At 38.1% G+C, this 27,121-nt stretch overlaps 2 protein-coding genes across 2 annotated transcripts in view; one reads left to right on the top strand and one right to left on the bottom strand.

The window, feature by feature from the left end:
- The window catches only part of Pex3 (peroxisomal biogenesis factor 3), a 39,666-nt gene extending 36,479 nt beyond the window's left edge, over positions 1-3,187 (bottom strand). Inside the window, exon 1 of the mRNA XM_026397598.2 lies at positions 2,934-3,187. Within this exon, the coding sequence (XP_026253383.1) occupies positions 2,934-3,006 (73 nt within the window). The 5' untranslated portion in view covers positions 3,007-3,187. The remainder of the gene's footprint in view (positions 1-2,933) is intronic.
- Positions 3,188-3,335: 148 nt separating this feature from the next.
- Adat2 (adenosine deaminase tRNA specific 2) lies at positions 3,336-27,121 on the top strand. The gene is made up of 6 exons (XM_026397614.2): positions 3,336-3,491; positions 15,564-15,668; positions 18,758-18,908; positions 20,140-20,246; positions 24,352-24,424; positions 24,514-27,121. The coding sequence occupies exons 1-6, from the start codon at positions 3,396-3,398 to the stop codon at positions 24,555-24,557; spliced, it is 576 nt and encodes a 191-aa protein (XP_026253399.1). The 5' UTR covers positions 3,336-3,395; the 3' UTR covers positions 24,558-27,121.

Consider the following 27,121-nt stretch of genomic DNA (forward strand, 5'->3'; position numbering starts at 1 on the left):
ATGCAGAATAAGATATGAGAATCCAGTTCTCTTCAGTTAAGCCAATCATTATAGAGACTTGCAAAATTTAAACACTGCCATTTTTTTCCAGTAAGTGTTGTTAATGTTAACATGCAATGGTTTAATATTTTAAATGAATTAATAAAAAATTTTAAAATTTCTTGGTTTTAATTTCAAATATTATAAATAGTAGGTATAACATTTAGAAAGCTCTTTAGGCTCCTTAATTTTTAAGAATTATGTAAAGGAGACTTCAGATCAAAAAGTTTGAGAACTACTACTTTATAGTCTTGCCACACTGGTCAAATTGTACAAATTCGTCTGAAGTAATTACCCATCCAAAATTCAGGGAAATAGAAATTCCCACATAAGCAGCCTTGCAACTCAAAATTTGATTTGAGTTTTTTTCCACTAGTAAATGGTCAGACTTCTTTGAGAGTGCATGTAGATACCTTACCCAGCTTTCAAGTTTGTCAAAATGTGCCACTTGGGGGCTGGGACTGTCGATCAGTGACAAGAATGCTTGCCTTATACGTGTGAGGCACTGGGTTCAATTCTCAGCACCACATAAAAATAAATAAATAAATAAAGGCATTGTGTCCATCTAAAACTAAAAAAATAAAAAATAATGTGTCACTTCTTTCATGAAGTCCTTCCTGATTTTTACAACTACATATGCTGTCTGCTAGGTTGATTTGTACAGTGTTTTCTCACCCTTCATGGATTTGTAATTTTAATATTTTTATGCATGGTTTTCCTTCCTATTAGACCATAAAGTCCATGAAGACTGAGTGGTACTGTGTGGAAAGAGAATGAGCATTGGGATCTAACATACTAACCAGGTTCCCTGTTACTAACTCTGAGACCCTAGGCAAGCTTTTTAAATTCTCTGAGCTCTGGTTCCTACATTTCTGAATGGGATGACAATAACTACCCTATTGTCATCCCTACTGAATAGAAAGAACATAGTATATATGTTCAATATACAATTGGTACCCAATAAATACTAGCTATTACTATTTAAATCTGTAAATCTGTATCTCCAATCATATTACCTTTGGCACTGCAGGCACTTGATAAATATTTCTTAAATCAATTGAAATTTAACATGCTATTAGACTTTCCCTTGAAACAGAAAAAAATATGAGCCTCAAACAAACAAATTCTAGCTGTGGTCATCTCTTTTCTTTTTTTCAGACTGACTTTCTTTGCTGTATGACAGCAGAAACATATCATCAGTTCTATTATTCTGAACTTGTTAAAACAACTCCTCTTAGTCTGATATTTTAATCTGTAATTATAAAGCTCTCCATAGATTTTAAAAACCCTATAACTATCTTTTTTTGTTATCCCAGGATTGAACTCAGGGGTGCTTAAACACTTTATAACCTCCCATCCCTCTTTTTATTTATTTATTTATTTATTTTGAGACTGGGTCTCACTAAGTGCTTAGGGCCTCACTAAATTACTGAGGTTGGCTTTGAGATTGTGATCCTTCTGCCCCAGCATGCCAAGCTGCTGGGATTACAGACATGCACCACCATTCCTGGGTCTATAACTATCTTTTAAGAACAGTCTTTGTTTCCCCTGTGATTATTTCTGATCTACCATTAGGTTGTTCTATAAGCCTGAAGGGGTATGCTATTCCTTCTGAAACTGCTAAAGGGAAAATTTGCCTTCCTTCAGCAGCAGCATATATTGTACTGACATATATTCCATTACAAATATATCTTTAGCTTTTATAAATAGAATGGTCTCAGTAGTCTCAGTGTAGATTAAACATACTTTAAGATGTTTAAAGTATCAGAAGAGGCTGAAGATATCAGAAGATACTTTTTATTTATAAAGGATGTCTTAACGGTGATCAAAGTTTGTATATGCTTATTATCAATTTGTGCTAGACCTGAGACATGCAAAACATAATCCTTGCCTGATCAAAAACCCTATCTCAAACCACAAAGAATCATCATATCTGAATTACTGGTATAATGGTATTATTAATTTCAAATTGTTTGGGCATAATAGAATACAATCAAAAAGTAAGACAATAGCAACCAAGTTCTTTGGGAAACGTCTGTCCTTGATGTTTAAGTACTTATGTAACCTAAACATGTAGTTGGTGATAAAAAAAAAATTCTCAAACCCTCAAGTTCAAAAACATTCTCTTAAAGTTCCTAAATTTCCTTTTTGTATAATTCAAAAGGCTTTTTAATTTCTCCTTCAAATTCCTGAATGCTATGACATGAATGTCATATGATGGAAAAGGGTCTCAAGATTTTTAAGTAAAATCTGTTTCTAAATCTCCTTTCAGCCAGTGATTTCAGTTGTGTTACCTAGATGTGCACTGATTCCAACCTTCACAATCCTGAGAAGATTGCACAACATCCTAATCCTAAGCATTTTGTTGCTGCATAATTTTATCTAAAATGGCAGAACCAGAGCTGAAATATTGATTTGCTTTTCTTTATCTAGTACATATCTTTCTTCAGTACAACGTGCTATTTTTTAAAAAGTCAAGTTATCTTTAAACACCACCCAAAGTACAGACTTCAGATAACTCCCTTAGAATGTTATGAAACTCCAATAAAGGGTGAAAGCCAAAGTACTGAGAGTGCCAAAAAGAAATGAAGGCGATCACAAGAAAGCAACAAAGAGAATTAAAAAGAATGCCTGGAAAAAAAAAAAACTTAATTGTGGTACGTTCTCCAAGTTCCGTGGGGGGGGGGGTAGGGGGTGGAGAGAGAAGCAGAGTGAGGGGCAGTGACAGGGCAAAGGACGTAGAAACTGGAGAGATGGAAAGAACCCTGGAGGTTTGCCATGCCGCTCCACATCCGTAGCCTCTACATATCCTGGCCTCTCCCTGTTTTGGAAGAAAGCCACCTCTCTTCCACCTCTTTCTCCCAGTGCCCCTTTCCAAGCACGCTGTCACCCACCTCCAAGAACTGTGCCCAGGAAAATGCATTTCTTTTTGTGACGTTTCAAAAAATTCCACATAGATCTCAGCATCTTCAGGCGCTGGGGGTGCGGGCTTCTTGGGGTGCGGGACAGGTTCACCAGGAAACCGTTTCTTTGTCACCTGGGCCGGAAGACCCGGCAGGATCGCCGTCGTCCCTCTCGGTGCTCTCCAGAAATCACAAACACGACTTTCCGCAGAGGCTGTCACCAGAGCGGGAAGGGGGCGTGGACTACAGAGCAGCTGCGCTTTCTGTCGCTGCCGCCGCGCCGCCGTCGCCGCTCACTGGTCCGGAGCTCCCAGGTCCGTCGGGAAATTGCTCCCGCGTGCCCTGGCCTTCTCCTGTCCCCCGGAAACGATGGCCCATTTACACTGCGTTCCGCAGTCCCTGCTCCCCTTGGGTCTCGGCCTCTGACACCCTGAGGTCCCGCGCGGGTGCGGTATGGAGGCAAAGGTGGATTCCTCGCCGGCCCCAGACGGCTCGTGCGTGGTGTCAGCAGAGGAGATCGAAAAGTGGATGGAGGAGGCGATGCAGATGGTGAGGAGCATGGGAGGGTGGGTGCTGCCGGTGCGAACTTTCTCCAGCCCCATCCCTAGCCTGGTTTTCCAGCAAAACTCCCAGGCGCGCTGCTTCACACCATCATCTTAATGGCGCTCAAATTTTCTGGGTAATCGACTGGCTTTACTCTCATAATTTTTTAAAAGTCTTTTCTCACAGTGGCTCCCGGAGAAAGGGAAGGAGAAAAGTACAGAAATTATTTGTGTTGGTGTCAAGGAGTAGGTGCTAATGTAGCCCTTCAGCTGTTCCTTGGTCCGCGCTGCCTCTCCTTCCTTCCCATGGACGCACAGTCCCAAATCTACAAGTCACAGGAGTTTGTATTTGGGACCCTCAAACGTATCTAGTAGAAGCAAGAAAGTTGAACTGTTTCTTATGGGGAACAGTTTGAAATGCGTGCCTGTACAATCAGCGTGCCTCTCTTTCGTTCGTTCCTTCGTTCGTTCATTCATTCATTCATTCATTCATAGTCTACAGGACTTTCCGCTCTCCTCTGGCTTCCTTCCCTAGCCCTGTGTAGCATTGCTGATTGAGGAGGGCGAATCATATTTGGGTATTATCCAAGCTTTACTCTTATTTGTGTGTGCCAATGAGCTTCTTAATTGGGATTAAAGTTTGTATGGTGTATATATGTACAGCCTACTAGGACACATTCCAAGAAATGCCTCCTGAGGCAATTTCATCACTGTGTGAACATCATAGAGTGTACTTAGCATTCCTCCTACACACTGGGCTATATGGCAAGCCTGTAACTCCTAGGCTACAATCCATTTAGCATGTTACAGAACTGAATACTGTAAGTTATTGTAACACAATGGTAGGTGTTGGTGTATCTAAACATAGAAAACTTAGTAATAATGCAGTGCAAAAGATTTAAAAATTGAACACCTGTATAGGGCATATGCCTTGAACAGAGCTTGCTTTGGGTGAGTCAGTGAGTGAAATAGGATATTGTTGTATACAGTGTAGACTTTACAAACATTCTACACTTAGGCTACATTTTAGAAAAATATTTTTTTCGCCATTCAATGTGTTAACCTTAGCTTACTGTAACTTTTTAAACTTTTTGTTAAAAAAAAAAAAAGAAAAACTAAGACACAAATACACTCAATAGCCTAGGCCTACAGGAGGTCGTACCAATACCACTGTCTTCCACCTCCACATCTTGTGCCTCTGCTGTTTTACAGTTAACTTTTTTTTAACAGGTAGAAGGAATATACTGTAATGATAAAAATGTAGTAAATACTTAAACAAGTAACATAGTAGATGATCATCATTATCAAGCTTTATGTATTTTCACCAGACCGGCAGTGCAAGTAGGGTTGTTTCTACTAGCATAACTACAAACCTCTGAGTAGTGTGTGGTGCAATTTTATTACAACATCTCATGGCAATTAGATTTTTTTTTTTTTGTACCAGAGATTGAACCCAGGCACTTAACCAGAGCCACATCCCCAGCAATTTTTATTTTTTATTTTGAGACAGGATCTAAATTGCTTAGGGCCTCACTAAGTGCAGAGGCTGGCTTTGAAATTGCAATGCTCCTATCTCAGCCTCCCATGTCACTAGAATTACAGGCATGTGCCACCACCACCCAGAGGCAATAGGATTTTTTTAACTCCATTATGGTCTTGTAGACCATTGTCACATGCAGTCTATTGTTGATCAGATTTTCAGCATGTAACTATATACAAACAAACATACCCATTTTATATATAGATAAGTACATATCCATATATACATGCATTTGTGCACATACACAATGCATATTTCATATGCATGCATAAACATATAAATATATATGAAATGCCCTGAGCTTTTAATTTCTCTGACACTGTTGTAAAATGATCTTTTTATACATGTTTTTGAACTACGTTCTATCCTTAATGATCTCTGGTCTCCTATAGTTAATTAATTCATAATTTTTGGTTTATTTCACAAGTTTATTGAGTGTGCTGTGCTTAATGCTGAGGATTCTCCACTGAAAAACTTTGCTCTATCATTCTCTGTTCTCAGAACTCTTGCTAAAATATAACCTCTCATTTTATTTTTCCTGTATTTATTCACTTTAACAACTAAATGTTTTTCAGTTTCTTCTGTAAGCTATGATGCACAGGAGCATTTATCATTTTTCTTTTACTTATATAATGTTCTTTTAAATTTGCTACTAATACTTTTTTAAAAAGTGATCCTTGGTTAAAAATCGATTTTATATTATAACTCAGGAAACACATATATGCAATAATTTAAACAAAGCTTTCCTAGAACAGTGCTTTCCTTCATATACACAGTTTTCCTGGTATTTTTATTTTAATGCATTAAAAAAATGCTAGTCATGACCTAGTAACTTGATACTCTGACTCATTCTTTAAGCCCTCTTCTAGATTTATTTTTTCCATTAAATTTAGAGAATGCACAGCCTTCTGATACTTATGTGCAAATATGCATTTCAATATTAAACTTCTAATTTTTAATAAAAAATTATTTGTCCTGAACTCCTTTTTTTAAAAAAAAAGTTTTTAGTTGTAGTTGGACACAATACCTTTATTTTATTTATTTATTTATTTTTATGTGGTGCTGAGGATCGAACCTAGTGCCTCGCATGAACTCCTTTATGTTATTAAATTCTCCACATTGGACAGGAAATTTTCTTATGATACCAAAATTTCATTATTCCTCCCAGTATAAATTAGCTTTCTATTATTATAACAAAATACCTGAAATAATTAATTTATAAAGAGGAAAGGTTATTTTGGCTCACAGTTTTGGAGGTTCCAGTCCATGATCAATTGACTCCATTACTTTGGGGCATGTGGCAAGGCAGCACATCATAATGGGAGAGCGAGAGTCCTTGTATCAGGAGCCAAGGAACAAAAGGGAAAGACAAAGAAACAAGGGTATCACAATTCCCTTCAAGGGCAAGCCCCCAATAACCTAAAGATCTCCTATTAGGCCCCAACTCCTACAACCTCCTAAGAGTGCCACACTGGAGACCAAGCCTTTAACATATGGGACACTTATCTAAACCATAGCACTACTCCAAATCATTTCAATAATACCATGCACTAGATAGTTCCTAACAACCGGGATGAAAATACTAAAGATGCATGAAGGCTAAAATATCATAGAGTAGGTTATTCTGCTTTCCATCAACATAAAGAATATCTGAGGTAATTGATTTATGAAGGAAAAGATTTATTTTGACTCATGGTTTTAGAGTTCAAGTTTGTGATCCTATTTTCTCCAGTGGAACTGCCCATTGGTGATGGTGGAGAGCATGTGGTGGGGCAAAACTACTCCAGCCTCAGCAAAAGCGAGGCGCTAAACAGCTCAGTGAGACCCTGTCTCTAAATAAAATACAAAATAGGGCTGAGGATGTGGCTCAGTGGTGGAGTGCCCCTGAGTTCCATCAAAGACCTCCCACTAGGCCCCACCTTGGAAAGGTTCCATCACCTCCTGGGGCCCAAGCCTCTAACACATGAGCCTTGGGGGGACATTGGATATGCGCAGAATCAGCTGCATTTGTATCTTTCTATGGGTGAGAGATCTAGAGGGCAGATCTAGAGGTCCTGGTGCTGGGAAACCATAATTTTGGTTTCCTTGGTTCATTTTCATAACTTTTCTCAAGGTGCTCATCTGCTGAACTTGCTTAGATGAAACTTTTACAGACACTAACATGAAGGTAGTTTCAGAACAGCCAAGTTCAGTCATTTGTTGAGATTTTCACTTTCGAATTGGAACTGTGTTTTCTTCCCATTCTTTCACATTGTGAGTCAGTCTCTATTTTCTTTTAAGCATCTTTTCATCAAACTGTCTCAGGGCATTTCATCCACCCACCTGTGTACTATTCTGTATCTAGACTTCTGCACTAAACACATAAGTCCTTTTGTGTGACTGTGGCAGATCACTTCATCCTCATAGCTTTACTTTCTACTCTGAAATGAGATGGTGGAACTCCAGAGAATTTCTGTGATCCCTATGGCCTTGACATTGTGTCTCTCAATTCACTTATATATATCTAGGTTGTGATTACCTAGTTTACATCCTGTGTGAGGTTAAGGAGTTCCAGTTGCCTTTATTATTATTATTATTATTATTATTTGCCAATGTGTGTTTCTTCATGCCTTAATTAAAAGAGAAAAAAGTATTTGTCATAAATCTTGTTCTTCATCCTGAAACAAATTTCAAATCTTAAGTTATTTTGAGAATTACTTCTTAGAGTTTCTGATTAGACCAGAAGCATAAGTACTGTCAAATCTGTAGGCAGCAGATTAGTTGTTAATTAAGTCATGGTGATTTTTAGGATGGGAGTCTCACTATGTTGCCCAGGCTGGCCTGAAACTTGTAATCCTCCTGCTTCAGCCTCCCAAAGAGGGATTACAGATGTGTGCCACTGGAAGTGAAAATGTCCAGTATTATATGTAATGGGGAGGATACAAGGGTCCTCATAGCATATGGATAGAATAAACATATTTCTATGGCCAATATGAATCACGGGAATGGCTGACTGAGGTGGGAGGTGAACACAGGCAAGGTGAAAACAACTCAATCATTTCTGGGTCTTATTTTATTCATGTTTAAAATAAGAGCGTTACACTAGACATTTTCCTTCATTTAAAAATTTTAGTAATAAAACAACCCATAAGCCTAGGTTATAAGAAGAAAGGAAAGTGTTCTTTAGAAAACTTAAAATCTATTTTTTACAAAATGTTATCTAAAGTTAATTAGATTGCAAAAATCAGTACAGCCATACCAGTCTAACAGGTTTAATGTTTTTGGAAGGCAGCCTAGCATAACATGATGAACATCCACAAAACATCATTTGACCCAGTAATACAGTCGCTTCTGTAAATAGTGTAGAATGATAAAAACGATTGTCATTTCAGTGTTAGACATAATAGTGAAACTAGGGAACATGTGATATTTAGCATTAAACAAGCAGAATACAAATTGTTTTATACATATAAGTTTAGAGGTTTGCTGTGTTTAAACAGCTGCTGACCAGCAAACTGACCTTGACAGGTGCTTACCCTTTCAGCCTCAGTGTCCTCTTCTGTAAAAATGAGAATATAATATTGATGTCATGAGGTTATACAGATTAAAAGAGACAGTGTGTAAAGTGTTTGACATAATATGCTCAATACACAGAAGCTGTCATTCTGTGAATGAAGACCAAAGGAGAATATACGAAAGTCCTTAACAGAGTCAAATTATGGGTGATTTAGAAAAAGGATTATCAGTATTTTCATAGTAAAAATATAAAAATCTAATTCAAAAGATAGGATTAAAGAATAAAACCAAATAAAAATTAAAAAAAAACTATCAGAGAATCAGGAGCAATAAATGGTAGTAGTTATATAATCTTCCTTTAGTATACCACTAAAGGAAGAAAACATGAAAGAAAAGTTATTGACTTTTCATTATATAAACATTCAAAACACCTACCTGTTTAAAGGATAACATGCAAAGTAACAAAGCAAATGGCAAAGAAAGAAAAATGCTACATATTTAAAAGGACTGGTTTAACAAACTTAATGAGTAATTTATAGATGCCTAGAAAATATATAATTTATATTGTTTTGGTCTATTCCTGTGTTTAGATTTTGGCCTAGTAATGCCATTTTTGTTTCTTTATTTTTCCCCCCCAAATGAAAATATTTTAGTGTTTTATTTTTCTGATTATATCAGTAATTCAGGGTCATAAGAGATTCAAACTATAAAAGTTTAATAAATATGTTTAATGTTTAAATAAAGGAATATATATATGTACATATATATATATACATACACACACACACACACATATATATATATATATAAGTTTAACAAATTATGTAAAAATTACCTAAAAATCCTACCATCAGAAGTAACACTTCACATTTTGGGAGCATCCTTTCATATATCGCTGTCCACATAGAAACAGCTACATATACTTTTGCATAAATGGAATTATATATTCTTTTTGATTATTAGCAACTTTTTTGTGATTTTACAAAAAAAAAGATTATTTTTGACTTGTCATCATCCTCTCAGCCCTGCCCCATGGAACTTTTATTGCAATAGAGTTACTATCAAAAGTAGGACAAAAGATGTGCATGTGTTTTTAAAACATACAGATATTATAGTGTTTTTTTCTAAAATAATATTGCCCAATATAGTAGCTATTTAAATTTAAATTAGTTCAAGGAAAATAAAATTCAACTTCTCAGTTGTACTAGCTACATTTCCAGTATTCAGTGACCACATGTATCTACTGGCTACCACATTGGATAACACTGAATAAGACATTTCCATTGCTACAAAAGTTTGTTTTGGTCACCACTGTTAACAATGGTCACAATTCCATTACCAGTGTGTGAAAATGTCCTGTTTCATCTGTTGAAGGGCATTTAGGTTGGTTGCATAGTTTAGCTATTGAGAATTGAGCTTCTATAAACATTGATGTGGCTGCATCACTATAATATGCTGATTTTAAGTCCTTTGGGTATAAACTGAGGAGTGCATCCTAGGTCAAATGGTGTTCCATTCCAAGTTTTCTGAAGTATCTCCGTACTGCTTTCCAGAATGGTTGCACTAATTTGCAATCTCACTAGCACTGTATGAATGTACCTTTTCCCCACATCCTCACCAACAATTATTATTGCTTGTATTCTTGATATTATAGTGTTGTTTTCTAGAATAATATTGCCTAATACAGTAGCTATTTAAGTTTAAATTAGTTCAAGGAAAATAAAATTCAATTTCTCAGTTGTACTAGCTACATTTACAGTATTCCAGGCCAAATATTTTCTCTGATAAGCAGATGTGATCCACAGTGGAGGAGGGGTGGTAGGGAAGAATGAAGGAACTTTGAACTGTGTAGAGGGGAATTAGGAGAGTGGTGGGGCTGTGGGGATGAGAAGGACAGTAGAATGAGGCAAGCATTATTACCCTATGTATATATATGATTACACTACAGGTGTACCATGTGCAGCCAAAGGAATTAGAAGTTATGCTCTGTTTGTATACAATGTGTCAAAATGCATCCGAATGTCATGTATAAATAATTAGAGCAAAATAAATGAATAAATAAATAAAATACACACAAAAAAGAAAGCGTCCTGGTTCACTCCTTCTCCACTAGACCTGGAATCGTTCCTCGTTAATATTTGGCACTGTGATAAGTAAGAAGACATATCCCTGTTACTTTTGTTGTTGTTGTTCCTAAGCTTTAAATAAGGCCATCAACTTTATTAATTTTTAATAAAACCATTTTTTCGTGACAGTTTTATTTTGTAGAGCTGAGCATGTGCGAAAGGTTATCATTTTAACCATCATCGCCTGCTGAGCACAGCGTTCTAGAGATATGGGTTTAGAAAAATATCTGATTAAGTTACAGTGTTGACCTCTTATGTTCCACCCACAGTGCTATGCAGTATTTCACCTGGGCCTGTGTCACTTAAGCCCCACACCAGCCTTTTGAGGTGGAAATTGTTAGTGTCTTCGGCTTCAGATGGGGACATTAGAGTTGAGAAAGTTGTGATTTCCTCAAGTTGACAGGGCTGGTTAGTGGAGCTTGGTTGGAGTCTACCCATCCATTCTGTTCTGGCCTGTGCTTCTAGTCAGGGTTGGGTTGCTCAGGGCTCAACTGCATGTTCTCTACTCTCCTTTTCTCAACTTCGTTTCCCTAACTTCCACTTTGAGCATACTAATTGAATGTTTAGTTTCTTTTCTTCTGTGAATTGCTTAGGCATATTTGCCCAGTTTTATTATTCTTCATATATATATATATATATAAATTATATATATATATAATTTATATATATATAATTATAAATCACACTGTAGGAGTTCTTTGTGTTTTATAGCTATTTCTTGGAATAATTCACAAGGAAGCAATAAACATACTATATAGGGCAGGTCTACACTTGTTTATAATGAATGAAAAATTTGAAGAAATGTAAATGTCAAACAATTGAGGATTGAGTAAATGAATCTGATATATTCATATAAAGCAATACTTTAAACCTTTAACCTCTAAAAGATCATGTGATAAAAATTATTACCCAACCAAGGGAAATGTTTACAATGCATTTCTAAAAGAAAAAGGCAGACTGCTGCACTGTATATAAAGTGTAAATCTTTTGACTTTTTTTAAAAAAAAACTACAAAAATAGTGTGCAGATAACAGGAAGAAAACTGAAAAAACTTGTTGCCTCAGAGTAACAGTGATTATATTTTGGGGTGATGATATTATGAATTGGTTTTGTTTTTTATTGTTCTAGCCCCCCCTCCATGTTTTCTTATATATTTTACCTTGTAGTTATAAAAAAAGAGAAAGATTTATTATATATACACAAAGAGGGGAAAGAATTGCAAATTTTCTAGAATAAATTATGTTTTATTATAGTATGCATTTTGGGGGCACTTAGGATAACATTGTGTTAGGCCTTGAGGAAAATTAAAAGAGAAAGCCAAAATAAACACTGATTCATTTTAATGAATGTGGCATGATCAAGTGCTCCCTGTGTGTTAGGACTTGTGCTGAGGGCTAGAGCTGCAAAGGTGAGCAAGAGCACTGGATCTAGGGCTCGCCTCCTAGGATTAAGCCATGCTCAGATGGAAATGTGGATAGGAACATGTCCAGGGATGTCAGGGTTTGGATATGAAATATCCCACAAAAGCTCCTGTGGTGAAGTAACTAGATTATGAGAACGTAACCTAATCACTGGTTCAATCTGTTTGATGGGTTATAATGATTTGAAAGGACTCCTAGGTGGTAACTGTAGGCAGGTAGGGTGTAGCTGGAGGAACTGGGTCACTGGGGGTGCTTGAGGATTATACTTTGTCCCTGGCTCTTCTTTTCTCTTCCTGCTTCCCAGCTGCCGTGGGCTGAGCAGCCTTCCTCCACTGTGCCTTTCCACCATGATGCTCTGCCTCACCCCAGGCCCAGAGCAATCGAATCGGCTGACCATGGACTGAACCTCTGGAACATGAGCCAAAGTAAACTTTTCCTCTTCTAAGTTGTTCTTGTCAGGTGTTTTAGTCACATCGATGGAAAGCTCACTAATATAAGAGATCAACATGAGAGACAGTATAAAATACTATCACATAATCACTGTCAAGGTCCTGAGCAGTTCATTAAGACAAATTATAGAATTCCTTCTGCATTTTAAGGGGAAAAGGAGATAGAGGTTAGTGGAAAGGAAAGACTGATCAGAGGAACTGTCAGAAACAAAGAAATGAAAGACTTTGTGTACTATCTTTCTAGAACAGAGCTTCCTAACCTGGGACTCACATTTTAGGGGGATCTGTGAACCCTGAAACTATCTGGGAAATTATTATGTGTATGTGCTGTCTTTTTCTATTAACAGAGTCCATACCTATCTTCAGATTCTTATAGGGGATTTTGGCTCCAATAAAAGGTTAAGAACCACAGACCTAGAAGAATAGTGAAAAGATTCTCTGACTGCCTGGTGGGGAGGATGAGTGGGAGTTAGGAGGCCATGCTGAGGAATGTTAAGTTGATAGAGTGAGAACAGAACTGCGGGGAGTCATTTGCAGTAAGAGTCGTATCGTTTAACCTTCCTATGTTATGATGCTGTACCTAAGAGTTATTCTGGCTCATTGTTTTTTCGCCCTCATTTTTTGTCCTTAGTAGGAAATACATCTTCAGAAACTTATCAAGAGTCTCAAACACAGTTTGTTTTCTTCCTAGCCCCTCTTTTAGTTTCACATCAGTTTTTGGTAGTAATGTCTTTAGAGAACATAGTCAAAACTACAACAGCTCTTCCATGCAGGAGCTTTCATTATCGACGTGGGCAATCCATGACTAGAGAGAAAAGCAAATTATACTTAAAGACAAAATGGAGACCTGTGTTCAGGCTGGAAAGAAGAGAGCTTTTGTGCTTCAATTTTGAAAGTTGATAATTTGTTAGTTTATGTAAGACCAGGATGCCATTTGAAATAGTGAACTGAGCTTTGCTTTCCCAAAAAAGGCAAGGTATGTTAAATTCAGAGCTGCTTGCACACATTTCAGATCCATTTTGCTTGAGCTCTTTTGTGTTTGTAAAGAAATGATCAGACTTGACAGAAGAGGTGGGAGGAGCATTGGAAAGTATGAGAGGGGATAGAGTAAAATGGATTTTCAGCTTAATTAAATCTGCTTTGAACTTGTCAGCAAAGAAAATATATGTGTGTGTTATTGGGAAACAGTTCCCTCAAACTCCTTTCCTTAGAGCCTTGTCTTATTCTCCCCATGAACCTCCTGGCTTGCCATTCTGAGTGCTCATCTTCACTCCCAGCATGGCTAACTAGACCATTCTTCATTGGTGATGATATCTGTCCTTTTAAGATAGTCTCATCACTCCTATTTTCTAACGAGATACATTTGCTGAAAGAAAAAGAAAAAATCCAGAGGAAGAAACAGAAGGCACAAGCCTAGTCTGATGGTGGCCTGGGAGCCAAGAGAGGCTATCAGGCCAGCAACAGCCTCTGTAGCATTGTCCCTGCTCTTTGCAGTGGGCAAGACAGGTCTGGTAGGCAATGGGAACTCCCTGTCCCTCTCACCTCCCACCTGTGCACATTCCACTTAGTTTTGGATTTTCCTCTGTGTGTTTGAAATATTCATGTGGAAATACCTAGAGTTCTTCAGGGGGTATACTTACAGAAAAACCTTACAAATGGCCTCCTTTGATTATTCTCTTGCAGGTGTGTTTTGTAATCCTTAAACTTTCCATGTCTTGCTCTTTTCGCTGATTCTTCCCTTGACTTTTGTCTCTTGACCCACTCTAAACCCAAAGTCCTGATAAAAGTAGCTTATCAATGATGTGAATAAAATTAGAGACAGCATAGCAACAGAGAGCCTTGGAGCTTATCATCTGTTAGGTACCCAAAAGTTTTTGTTGAGCAAGTGAATGGGTACAGCCAAGCTGTCTGGGCTGTGACCCCAGCTCTCTTACATGAGTGAGTTATGTGATACCCCATGCCTCTCTTTCCTCATCCGCAGCATAGGGAAGATCATTGCAACTGCCTCGCGGGGTTGTAAACTAAATGGATTTATTCTTATAAAAGGAACAAGATAGTCTTAGATGAAAGTAAGCTTGCAATATTTCCAATCTCTCAGCATCTGAATATTTGAGATGTAAACGCATTACTTCTTGAAAAGTTCACTGGGAAGTACAATTGGAAGCTAGAAATTTAACCCATAGATAAGTTTTTAAAGTTAACGCATAGATAAGGGCATTTAGTCACTCTTTAGACCACTGATTTTCATTTCCACCATTCCATCTAAATCACTTCTTGTCACTGAGTTTGACACAGCTGACTTTTTTCTGGGGTTTTCTGTTACACTGAACACTTCTGGTTTCCTTCCTCCCTTAGTAGGCAACTTTTCTCAATTTCAGTTGCAAGAGTTGCAAGATTCTTCATGTTTACTTGTTTATTTATTAACTTTTCATTTGAAGTAATTATAAATGCACAGGAAATTGCCAAAAAAAAATGTGCAGGCCGGATGCCATTTTTACATGGAATGCTCCTAAACTTTTATTGTCTCGCTTTTACAGTAGAAATTGTGGGACATGATGACGTTCATTCTGCTATTGACATCCATTTATGCTATTGGGACTCTAGGGGATCATTTCTATAATTTTTGGAAAAGCAAAAAAAAATTAAGTAGAACTTTAACATAATTCTGATGAAAGCTTTGTAAATGTTATTTCTTCTTCTTTGCAAATATATTTATACTCTATCCGATAAGGGCTGCCCCTGGCATGTTAAGATAGTGGTTAGTAATCGTCCTGTGGTCCCATGTGCTTCCAGTGAGAAGAAGAAACTAGAGTCTTGGAAACTATGAAGGGAATTTATTCCCAAGTCTTCCTTAACAAGGACACACAGCAGAGAACATGGGTGCTGAATATTGTAACAGAGCTAGATTTAAGCAGAGAGAAAGTTCAGCTGCATTTCTTTGTTCTGGTGGTTGTACATGTGCATCTTGTTTGTCCTGTATCAGTTTCTCTCCTATAGCCTTCTCAAGTATTGAACGTTACATCTCAGGTTTTCTACTTTGTGTTTCAGGCCAAACAAGCCCTCGAAAATACTGAAGTTCCTGTTGGCTGCCTTATGGTCTACAACAATGAAGTTGTGGGGAAGGGAAGAAATGAAGTTAATCAAACCAAAAATGTATGTGAGTTAATTAGTGTGATTACAAATGTATAGTAGCGATGGTAGTAGGAGAGGGATCCTAGGACAATTGAGGAGAAGATGAGACTGAACATGGCCCCCAAGGTAGGCACCAGTGCTGAGGTAGTTTTCTTTAATATGTCTCTCTTTTTAAAAACGCTTTTTTCAGATTACAACAGTAATACAATGTTTTGTTTAATTTAATTAATTAATTTATTTGTTTATTTATTTATTTATTTCCATACCGGGGATTGAACTCAGGGGCACTCCACCACTGAGCCACATTCCCAACCCTATTTTGTATTTTATTTAGAGTCAGGGTCTCACTGCGTTGCTTAGTGCCTAGCTATTGCTGAGGCTGGCTTTGAACTTGCGATCCTCCTGCCTCAGCCTCCTGAGCCGTTGGGATTATAGGCGTGTGTCACTGCGCCTGGCTTATTTTATTTTAGAAAAACCTAATGAAGTTATAAAATCGTAGGGGATAAGATTTTCTGGTTTTCTATTTCATAGAGTTTTATGTTGACCCTTGAGTGAAACCCAAGAGTGGATTCTGTTATCTCAGTGTGTTAGCATGGATAAACAAGTCTAGCTCCATTTTAAGCAAATCTAATATGTGAAAACTACACTTTGCAAAGGAGATCAATGTACTTCTTCATGCATTCTTCGTTTCCTTTAAGCGTTTTCTTCCTAGTAAATCAGTTTATAACTTTGGAGGGAGGAATAGAAGAATTATATAAAGGAACCTATTTTTGTGTCAGATAATTCAACAGAATAAGGTCTCCAGCACCAGCTGTCTGTAGCCATGTGTAGTGCATGTGCTCCAAGGGCTTTTGGTTTTCTCTTGGTTGGGTGGGAATTGCATGGTTTAAGGCTGTGCTCCTTAGACATGGTGTCACAACAGTGTCATAGTAGGTATACTTGGGAAGTGGAAGTGGAAGGGAAATACTAAAATTTATGATTATTAATCCACATGGATTCAAGGATAACTTTGATCTTATCATGTGATCTTGGGAGCCGGAGAACAATCTAGTGTTGGTACCCAATGCTGCTAAAGCCTTTAAAGTTCATCTATCACATGTATCAAAAATAAAAAAAGAACCTGAGATTTAGCAAAACAAGTAGAGTAGGAATCCAAATTCACAAAGAAATTGTTATGAGGATATCAAAACATCTGTGAGATAAGTAATAATCATAATACAGCAGTTAAAAATGAATTTATTGAGGCTTGCCTAGGAATTCTGTTTTTTATTGTTGTTTTGGGCACCTAGGGATTGAACTTGGGGGCATTTAATCACTGAGCCACATTCCCAGCTCTTTTTCAGTCCTTTTTATTTTGAGACAACGTCTAAGTTGCTTAAAACCTCAATAAACTGCTGAGGCCAGCTTAGAACTCCTGCTCTAGCCTCCAAATTTGCTAAAATTATAGGTGTACACCACGGCGCCTGGCATGGAATTCTGTTTTAAACAGTCATTGTTATCTCTCAATTTGTGTTCTGTAGTTTGGTATGATATCTTTAGCATGAGAATTTTGAATGACCTGACAATATCCATCTAATCCCATCTAGACCCATCTAATCTATTCCATAACCTGGATTTCTTCTATATCTAAAAATTAAGCAAGGTCTATTCTGGTATCACGTGTTATATAGATTACCCTAATATGCACAGAAAGACTCTGGACCCTAAATGAGGAGACCTAAATTCTACTTTTGTTCTGATACTACCACCACCCCGTCAACACCACCAGCTCCTCTCCCTGTGCCTTTAATGCACGCTAACATAGCTTAACTTACATTTCTAGAAGGAGTCGACAGAGATGACTCAGTGCAATAATTATTTATCAGGAGCTCTGGGGAGATATGATTCAGGAATTCTGAACCTGAGTTTTAAAGAGAACCTACAATGGGGAGACATTTTTTTAACCTTTCCAGGAGTTTCAGTATGATGTCAAGATTGGCAGTCTCTTTTCTAAAGTACTGTCCGTGTGAGTTTCTGATTCTATGATTTACCCACATGTCTCCCTTGACCAGCTTTGCTCCCATCAGCCTCTGGCTTCCATGGCATCTTGGGTCACAGTGCCAGCACTTCTCACACCATGCCTTAGATCATAGCACCTTTCAATTGGCCTCATCCAATTTTATGCTCATTGAGGGCAGTGATGTTTTTTTATCCTATGCAGAATTTATTTAGGACTGTGTTTTGCACATATTTAGCACTCAGTGTAAATTATTGATAAATGCTATTGTAATGGATATTATAAATAAGTATTTTATAGAGGATCTATGATCTACATTAAGCTATTTAATAAGGGGAGAAGAAAAGGGAAAGAAACCTAGCCAAGAACATATATGCAACACTGTGTTTCATGTAATTCAGCGATTACATGCATTATGAGGTGTGTAGGGGTAGATATCAGTGCACCCCATTTTACACATGGGGAAACCAAGGCTTAAAGAATTAGTTAATTTTCCCAAGACTACATGATTACTATCATCACTGTCAGGATTCAAATTTAAATACAGTCAATTCCACATGCTGTGTGATTTCTCCTGTAGTGTGCTGTCTCCTCTGAGGTATCTGAGATTCATACCAAATCTCTGTTTCTCTCCAGCCTGCCCGTATATAAAATCTCATTCCCCAAAATGTAAATGATGACATTCCAGTAAGCTAAATATAGATTTGCTTAGAGTGAGGTCAGTGACAGCCTTGAGAATATATTTGAAACTGGAACTCAAGCTTATAAAAATTTTAAGCTTCCCCTAAAATATTCAGAAACCATAGATGTCTTTTTTTTTTCTTTTTGAGAATTCTCTCTGGCATTTTAATTGCAAGTGTCCCCTAAGGTACTTAGGAAGTTAACTAAATACAGCAGAATTTGTTCAGCATCTTAGATGAGGGGGTCTTCTGCTGGTGAGGCTATGATACGTGAACTGGGGAGTAGGCTGTCAGCAGCTCAGGATGTCCTAGAAACACATTCATTAAAATGGCAGAAATGATGGGCATCTATTTTTGTAGTTAAATTTTGTATATTTGCAGAGTATCTATTATATGAAGCAAATGATATTGTGTAAACATCTCTTTCTTTGAAGGCTACTCGACATGCAGAGATGGTGGCCATTGATCAGGTCCTGGATTGGTGTCATCAGAGTGGCCAGAGTCCTTCTACTGTGTTTGAACACACTGTGCTATATGTCACTGTGGAGCCGTGCATTATGTGTGCAGCTGCTCTCCGCCTGATGAGTATCCTTTGACTCCATAGGACTGTGTCTTATACCCGTCCTTATCAGAAAGTGACCAAACACAAAACTTGTTTTCTTCCTTCTTTTTTGACCCTGGGGATTCAACTCAGGGCCTTACTGCACATGCTAGTCACACATTATCACCGAGTCACACCCTGGCCCTCTGTTTTCTAACATAAGAAAACAAACTTATAAAGCACATCATAAACACTGTGTGTCTTGGCAAAAAAAGGGAAAGTTTAAAATAAAATTACTTATTTCTTTTTGTATCAATACATGTAGAACTCTTGAACAAATAAGCTAGAAAGCTGGAGGGCTGGGGATATGGCTCAAGTGGTAGCACGCTTGCTTGACATGCGTGAGGCACTGGGTTCGATTCTCAGCACCACATAAAAATAAAATAAAGATATTGTGTCCACCTAAAGCTAAAAAATAAATATTAAAAAAAGAAAGAAAACTAAGGATAAATAGTAAATTAAGTTAAAGTAAGTTATAGGAGAAGTTCGGAAGAATATGCACCAAAGTTTAAGCTTGGATAATGGTTTAAATTCTTTCTTTCTTCGTTTATCTGTCTTTTTTTTAATAAGAAAATTTAAGCCAAAAAATAAATAAGTTAAAAATCATTTGTGATACTATATAATTATCTGCAAATGGTAAATTATTTACATTATAATTCTGGGTTGTGTCTTGCTTAGAGTAAACAATATAAATACTGGGTGTAGTCAGCCTAAAGATCTTTTCAAAAATCATATGAAAATAAAGAAACTTAGTTTCACACTGGTATTTTCATGTACTTTTTAAACTATGTATTTTGAATAATTTTATTACTTTAAAAATAATACAGAGGTTTGTATTGGGGCACGGGGTATATTTTACTTAGGGACAGAAGCAGAAGCAATCTGTTATTTTTAAAAGGTAAAAATCCCCAGATTGAATTTCAGCCTCTTTTCTGGCTCCAATTCTCTCATGTTTCTGGAAAAGCGATTTAGGAAAAAGCAGAGAGTGCGCTAAACTAAAAGCTGAGCAACTGCTCCATCGGTTTCCATTCTGTAGCAATTGTTAAATATCACTCTCTAAATACTTTAAACCTCTTTCTTTTGTGTAGCTGGATTGTGTCGTGTTTAGGACTGACCCTAGCTTAACTGTCTTGCAGAGAGCAGCCTGAGCTTCCTTTCCACCCCCATTTTGCCACAGTACTTCCTGTACTCTGTATAACCTTAATTCTGTCTTATAAATCCCACTGGTCGTCTACGGCTGTCAGAATGAACGATTTGGTGGTTGTGGCTCTGTCCTGAACATTGCCTCTGCAGACTTACCAAATACAGGGAGGCCTTTTCAGGTAATATGATCTGCTTATGCTTCTTCCTTCTCTGATTGCATTCATTTCACAAATAGTGTGTGGTTGGTGTTCCAAGAAGCCATCTCAGAATCAGACAGGATCTAGGGACCCCGAGGGTGGGCTCCTTTAAACCCCAATGGAGGACAACAGGTAAGTTTCTTGTCAGTGTCCCCTCTCTTCCCTCACAGCTTCTCCTCACCTTCCCCTGGCTCAACCTTCACCACAACAGGTAGATTAAAGAGCTGCTGCCAGAGCTTTCACTCACTGAATATTACCTGCTCCAGGATGGACCAACTTTGGGGAGGCTTAGCCTGTGTCCTGTCAGTAGATAATATTTTAAGTGAACACAATATTCTTCCAATCATTTTGCTTGATCACCCCTTACCTACTAGCAATCACTGTAATTTTATTTTCCCCTGGCCTTCTTAATGTTGAAATTTCTTAATGTTGAAATTTCTTCCAGATCCAAGAATCCACATCTTTCATTTCTTAGAAATTCTGCTTTCTTTGTGCTCTTGCCACATCTTCCACATTTTTATGGTTAAGAGTGTAAGCATTAGGAATTTATATGCATCCCAGACCAGACTCTGACATGAATTGTTGTTCTCTCCAAGATGTAAGGTTAACCCCCAAAGTATTGTATTTTCAAAAGAAAAAGATTTAACAAATGGTGAACCTTGGGCAGTTCACTTTAAACCCTTGGGTATTCTTAGATAAGGACCTATGAAGGGCTAAATTTGGCTGCATCCCACTGAGAACAAGTTTTGTAGAACGTTCTGTCTGAATTTGCCCAGCTGGACATTAGCTTTCTTAACAACTGCTATACATTTGAGAATAGATGCCTTTAACATCACATTGAAAGAAACTGTAATGGGATGATGGAAAGTGAACAGTACAATTTCCCTGATCATTAAAGACATCAGCAAAGTCAATGGATTTTTTTTCTATCACTTCTATGAGTAGCTGAAACTTTAATTGCATAACTCTTTGCAAATGGATTGCTGACTCTGTACAGTACTTCCTTTTGGGAATGATCTAAAGAATTTCTCAGAGGTTTGGGGCAGAACAAAGATGAGCCCCAGGATTTCAGACATGGATAGAACATTTCTCTCTGAGACATCATCAGTGTGAGGCCACAACCATAGTCCTTTTTCCCTGATATCTCTGCACAGAGTCAGAGAACCTAAAGTCTGGCTGAACCTAAAAAACATTCATTTGCAGTTTGTACACCAACTACATAAGCTCAATTAGAACTGAATGGCCACAGCTTGAAGCCGTATATCTAGGTTTGATGCTCAAGTATGAGTTTTAAAAGTGTTTTGAGATTCTAAAGAAACATGGATGCCCTAGCTTTCTGGATTCTGTATTTTCTTGCTTTCTTTGGCTGCATTCAGCAGGCAGGGGATGACAGGAAAGTAGGCTCTCTTTTCTTATTGTAGAATTATATATTCTATAAGCAGCAGGAAAGTTCATAGAAAAGACCAACAGAACTGTTCTTTTCAAAGATGATGTCAATTCATTTATAATACCTGCTCTGTCTTAAAGATGTTTTTATTTTATTAATAATGTATGCTTTTTACTAAAGCCACAAATCTGTAGCTACAATGGATACTTGAAAATACTATCTTGATATCTTAGCACAACACAATTTCCTTCTCCACCTGTAATCCCAAGACCTTTTCCCTGCCTGCATATCACCTGGAGGGCTTTGGTGCTCAGTCTTTGCCTTTAAACCAACTGAATGAGAAGGCAAGGCATGAGCACTGCTGTGTTTGAAGGGGCCTCCCAAATGATTCTACTAAGCAGCTGGGATTGAGAACCATTGCTCCAATTCCATGGGAGAGGAGAGGGCTTTGCATGTGCACTAGGGTGCTGCTCTCCAGAGCAAAGGTAGGAGTCCTGGGGTACCAGCTCCTATACACAGAAATCCCAGGACACCTGTTCAGAGACCAAGCAACAGTGGTTAGAATAATAATATACAAAGGAAGAGAAGATGCCTGAGGCAGGTGTGGAAAGAAGGTGTGGAAGAGAAGATGCTAAGATGAGTTAAGGAGGTGGAAAGAAGACCAGGGTTTTGGTATGTAGGGGCCCTTAGAATATCTGAGCAGCAGCGTCAGTGGAGTCGAGAACATAAGCCAGTGATGGTGAGGTTGACAAGGAAATGAGAGTGAGAGGGAAATCTAGAATGTTCTGGGGCAGGAGCAGGACATTTGCTCTGAGGAGACAGGTGAATTGACAGTTGTGGTTACCATGGGAAGGGTGTGTGGGGGCTTTGTGTGGTCTGGGCATAGCTCCTCCTGATGCAGACACAAGTACACATTCCAAGGAGAAGTTCATTAAAAATAAGAGCAGACTAGGCTGGGGTTGTGGCTCAGTGGTAATGAGCTTGCCTAGGATGTATGAGGCACTGGGTTCGATTCTCAGCACCACATATAAATAAATAAAATAAAGGTCCATCAACAACTCAAAAATATTTTTTTTTAAAAAAAGAGCAGAACTGGGAGAACAGTAGGACCTTATTTTACACCAGTCTTTGTACCCCAGACTCAGGAACCATTGGGACATGGGCTCAGATATGACCTCTAGCCTAAAGACAGGAAGAAAGACCATGATCTGGAGGACCCCGCTACCCAGGAGGCTAAATGCTGTGCATTCAGTCTTTGGCATCATTAAACTGTCATGTTTTAAAGACCATCTAGAAATAATGGGGTGTCAGTGGAGGTGGATGGTGCCAACTGGGGTTGTGCTGGGGATGTGCTTGTGGGGCACAGTACACCCAAGGTTTAATGTCTTAAGAAATGCTTTCCATGGTGTCATCAGCATAATAGGAATTCCCTTGATCTGCTTTCAACCCAAAGTCGCAGTTTTCATTAAGAATGTCAGCAGTCTGGTCCTTGGGTGGACAGAGTCTTCCTTCTGATGGCTTCCAGGTGTTCAGTTCCTATCAGACTCTTCCTCAATCACAGCAAGGCCTTTCTCTTCGGAATGTGTGCCCTAGCTACAGACAGGAGTGTCATTAGGGATGCTCTGCACCACTGGCTAATAGCCATCTCAGTGTCTGTTTATCTGTCTGTCTGTCTCTCTCTCTCTCTCTCTCTCTCTCTCTCTCTCTGTCTGTCTCCTGACAAATCTTGGCAAAGCCAGCCTCTGGGTTGGGAACAGCTCCCTCCTGCTTGGGAGTAGTTGTGGGACCTTGACATATCCCTGTGGCCCCCAGAGCCTGGGCCCTGGCCACCTGGGGGCCCATGCCTGGCTGCCTGTGGCCTGCTACCCTGAATGCTGCTTGACTATGTGTTGTGCAGGCCTAGTTGTCAGCCCGAGGATATGTCCACTTCTTTAAATATCCTTCAAGTTTTTCACCTTCTCCATATAATATTACCTATAATATCACTCCCTACTAGTATCACAACTTCTTATTTATTCTTTCACGTGTTTTGATTTCCCCTCTCCAGTTAGGTCCCAAAGATAGAACAAACACTTTTTAAAAATCCTCTATAACAAAAACTGACAAACTTTTTATATAAAGGGCAGATAGTATATATTTTAGCCTTTATGAGCCACAGTATCTCTGTTGCAGAGCATTTTTTTTAACAAATCTTTAAAAATTTATAAACCATTCTTAGCGCACCACTCTTGGCTGTGAACTGAATTTAGTCCACCAAGTATAGGTGGCCAACTCCAGTTCTGTAGCATCAAACACTTAATGAGCCACCTCCAATAATAATATAACAGCAGATAAAAATAGTTAATGCTTTAAAAGCACTTGTGATACACCAGGTATTTAGTAGATATTATCTCATTAAATCCTCATGACTTCTCTCTGAGCAAGTGCTGATACCTATGTTGTACATGTGAGGCATGGAGTTTAAGTACCTTATTCAAGATCACACAGCTAATATCTCTAGTAATAGTTGCTTGAGAGTGATGTTTGAGGCTAAATGTCTTTTCTTTTGTAAATGTGCTTCTTTACCCATAGTAATATCCCCAAAGTCATTAATATTATCTGAAATTTCTTCACCTAACTGTGTATGTGTTGCTGTTTTTAAGGCCTACAACACACACTCATGGGCAGGTGTTCATTTCTCCACTTTTCTCATTTCCTCAGTGCATTCCTGGGTATCGGGCTGAGGAAGCAGTACAACTGCTGAAGAGTTTCTACAAACAAGAAAATCCAAATGGTCAGTTTTCCCCTCTTCAAATAATGTCCCTCCCCTAAAGCAAATCAGTGTGAAGAGAGTCTTCATTTTCTTTTCTATTCTTTTTACAGCCCCCAAATCGAAAGTTCGGAAAAAGGATTGTCAGAGATCGTGAACTTGTTTTGAGAAAGACTAATCCACACAGTGACCTGCACAAAATTCCTGGCCTGAAAGCTGTTGACATTGATGAATCATATGTTTATATGTTGTTTCTCTGTGGGAAAATGGTGCCTCTCATCATTTGCTCTGTTAAGGGAACAAATTAGCACTTTTTAAAAGTCTGACAATTGTAAACAACTATTAGCTTTTCCACAAGCTGAGAGAACATTTTAAGAAGGGGGAAAAATTAAGGTTTGAGGTTTTAGGAATTAGCAAACAGTGCATGCCCCTCAGCCACAGCATGATGCCCTGTCCAGGAAAGGGCTGGCTTTTCAGGGAAAGTGCATCCAGCCCTAGTGACCTGCTTATGTCTGAGCTAGCATATGCCAGGCTAGGACTTGTTCTCCAGGCCTGGCCTTTCAGGGTTGGATTCCTCCCTACGGACTGGGGCCTGGCTTTATTCTAAATTGCATATGAGTTGTATAGATATGATCATGATTATATAGTCCATAGTATAGATTTTTTTCTTTTATAAAGCATTTAGAGAAAATGCATACTTAAAATAAGTCCTTGAAGGTCATTTTTAAGTTATAGCATATTGCTATAATAAAGCCTTATTTATGCCTTCTTTGAAAAGGAATAGTCTTAAAAGTAAAACATAAAAGCGGAAATGAGACAATTCCTTGTTTTTGAGCAACTGTTTTGTGCCAGGGTCCTGGAACAAAGCAAAGAATTCTGCCCTTGTGGCAAAGGGAGACAGATCATAAATATAGCCAATCACATGGTTTACTGAAGGGTGATAAAATTGGGGGTAATGCTAGATAAGGGTATGGGCACACCAGTGGTGATAGGAATGCTAGTTGCAGAATTAAATGGAAAGAACAAGTTAATCTAAAATCAAAGTTATTTTTGTTTAAATATAATAAACTTTAAATTTAATATTCCAAAATCTGAAACTGTAAACTCGACACAGGAAAGAGTACCCACTGCAGAAGCCCCAGGCGATCACCTCACCCACTGCAGTAAGGGTCACTGATGCCAAGTGCCACTTTGTAGAGCCTCCCTGGGAGCAATGTGCTTCTCTAGCCAGAAGGGGGCCTCACCGTTCCAGCAGAAGCCCAGTGCCAGGCCCTGGGTGGCAGTGCCTTCTCAGTGCATTTCTTCAGTGGATTCATTTCCTTGATGCAAAGCATCTGTATTTGTTGGTTCTGCCTTTGAGTGATGTCTCTGACTTGTTTGTTTTGAATTACATTACAGGCTGGAATGTAATTGTGGTGGAAGTATTTTTATATCACTGAGAGTAGCAGCTAATCACAGTTACATGCTTCAGAGGATTTATAATTGCTTGGTTTTGTGCATCTGTGTTCTTACTGCATTTGGGAAGTTTTATGGAGAAGAATATGCATGATTTAAAATCTACAATAATGTTATAGGCACCTTCTCTTTGATTTTATCTATTTTTAAAATTGTCTTCTCATTAAATTTTAGTGCCTTGACTAGTTTGTTCTTTTTAGCAGTTGGTCATAATTCACTTCTGGCTCCTTAGGCTTTTCTGCAAGCAGACTTTATTTCATTTATTGTCTGTATACCATCTTCTTGGAGATTATTTGTAGGACAAACAACCTGGAGGGTCTTCCCTCTGTAGAGTAGCACACAGTAAATCTGGCTGAGCACCTTAAGCCAATAGGTTCTTAGCAAACATTTGCTAAATTAAATTATTAGCTGAAACTTGAGGGAAAATGAATAAGGAGACTAAGATAAAAACACAAAGCCAAAAAATGGTATATGGTTATATTATTCCAGAGACAGTAATTACTAAGAATCAAAACAAAGCAGTAAATAGGGAAAGATAGAAAAGAGACTATACATACATATGTTCTGTTTTTGTTGTGTTTTGAAGAATGGGTAAGTAGTATTTCCAGATTCTTTAACATGGATGAACACTTTAATTTCAGTTTACCACCTTTTCAGGTCTCTCTCTGTGACTGACTCTAAGTCTGTGCTGAAGTTTCGGACACATGCATAATTATGTCTATTGCTTTGGTAGAAAATCAGTTAAGATGGCACATTGTACCCTGGAGGCCAGCATTCCCAGTGCTGATGCAAGACCACTGTGGGTGCCACAGACATTGCAGCTGCAGAATTCAGACAGCAATATTCATGTAGTGACCCCAGTTCCTGAGTACCATGTTCTCCAGTGACTTAGCCATTGCTTAAAATATGAATATATCTCAGCTCAAAAGTTTGCTTTCAATTCATTGATACTGACAGTGCCTACCTAAGAGAACAGCTAAGAAACTTGCTTTGTCTATAGATGGTTCTGGAAGAAGTGGGTTACAAAAAGGTTTTAAAGTCACTTTCCTGTTTAGAGAAATTGAGGGGAAATTATTAGATCTAAGCCGCTAGAGTATCCAATGTTTGCTGGTTTTTGCAACAAACTCTTCTGAAGATGGGTGGTATGTAATGTTTTGGCAAACTTCAATCACTGATAAAAGATCATGTTAAAATATCTTTGTGCTTTCTTGTTACTTGGCACAAGCACTTCTTCCTGTGTTGTATTTGGAATATAATGGAGAGAAA

Source organism: Urocitellus parryii, chromosome 8 (genome assembly GCF_045843805.1).
Source record: "Urocitellus parryii isolate mUroPar1 chromosome 8, mUroPar1.hap1, whole genome shotgun sequence".
NCBI classification, from domain to species: Eukaryota; Metazoa; Chordata; class Mammalia; order Rodentia; family Sciuridae; genus Urocitellus; species Urocitellus parryii.

Excerpts from the sequence above, each read along its gene's own strand:
- Adat2 (XM_026397614.2), top strand. The coding sequence starts at position 3,396 with ATGGAGGCAAAGGTGGATTCCTCGCCGGCCCCAGACGGCTCGTGCGTG. Across the intron at positions 3,492-15,563 it reads TGGAGGAGGCGATGCAGATG|GCCAAACAAGCCCTCGAAAA; the intron begins GTGAGGAGCATG and ends TTTGTGTTTCAG. Across the intron at positions 18,909-20,139 it reads AGCTGCTCTCCGCCTGATGA|AAATCCCACTGGTCGTCTAC; the intron begins GTATCCTTTGAC and ends ATTCTGTCTTAT.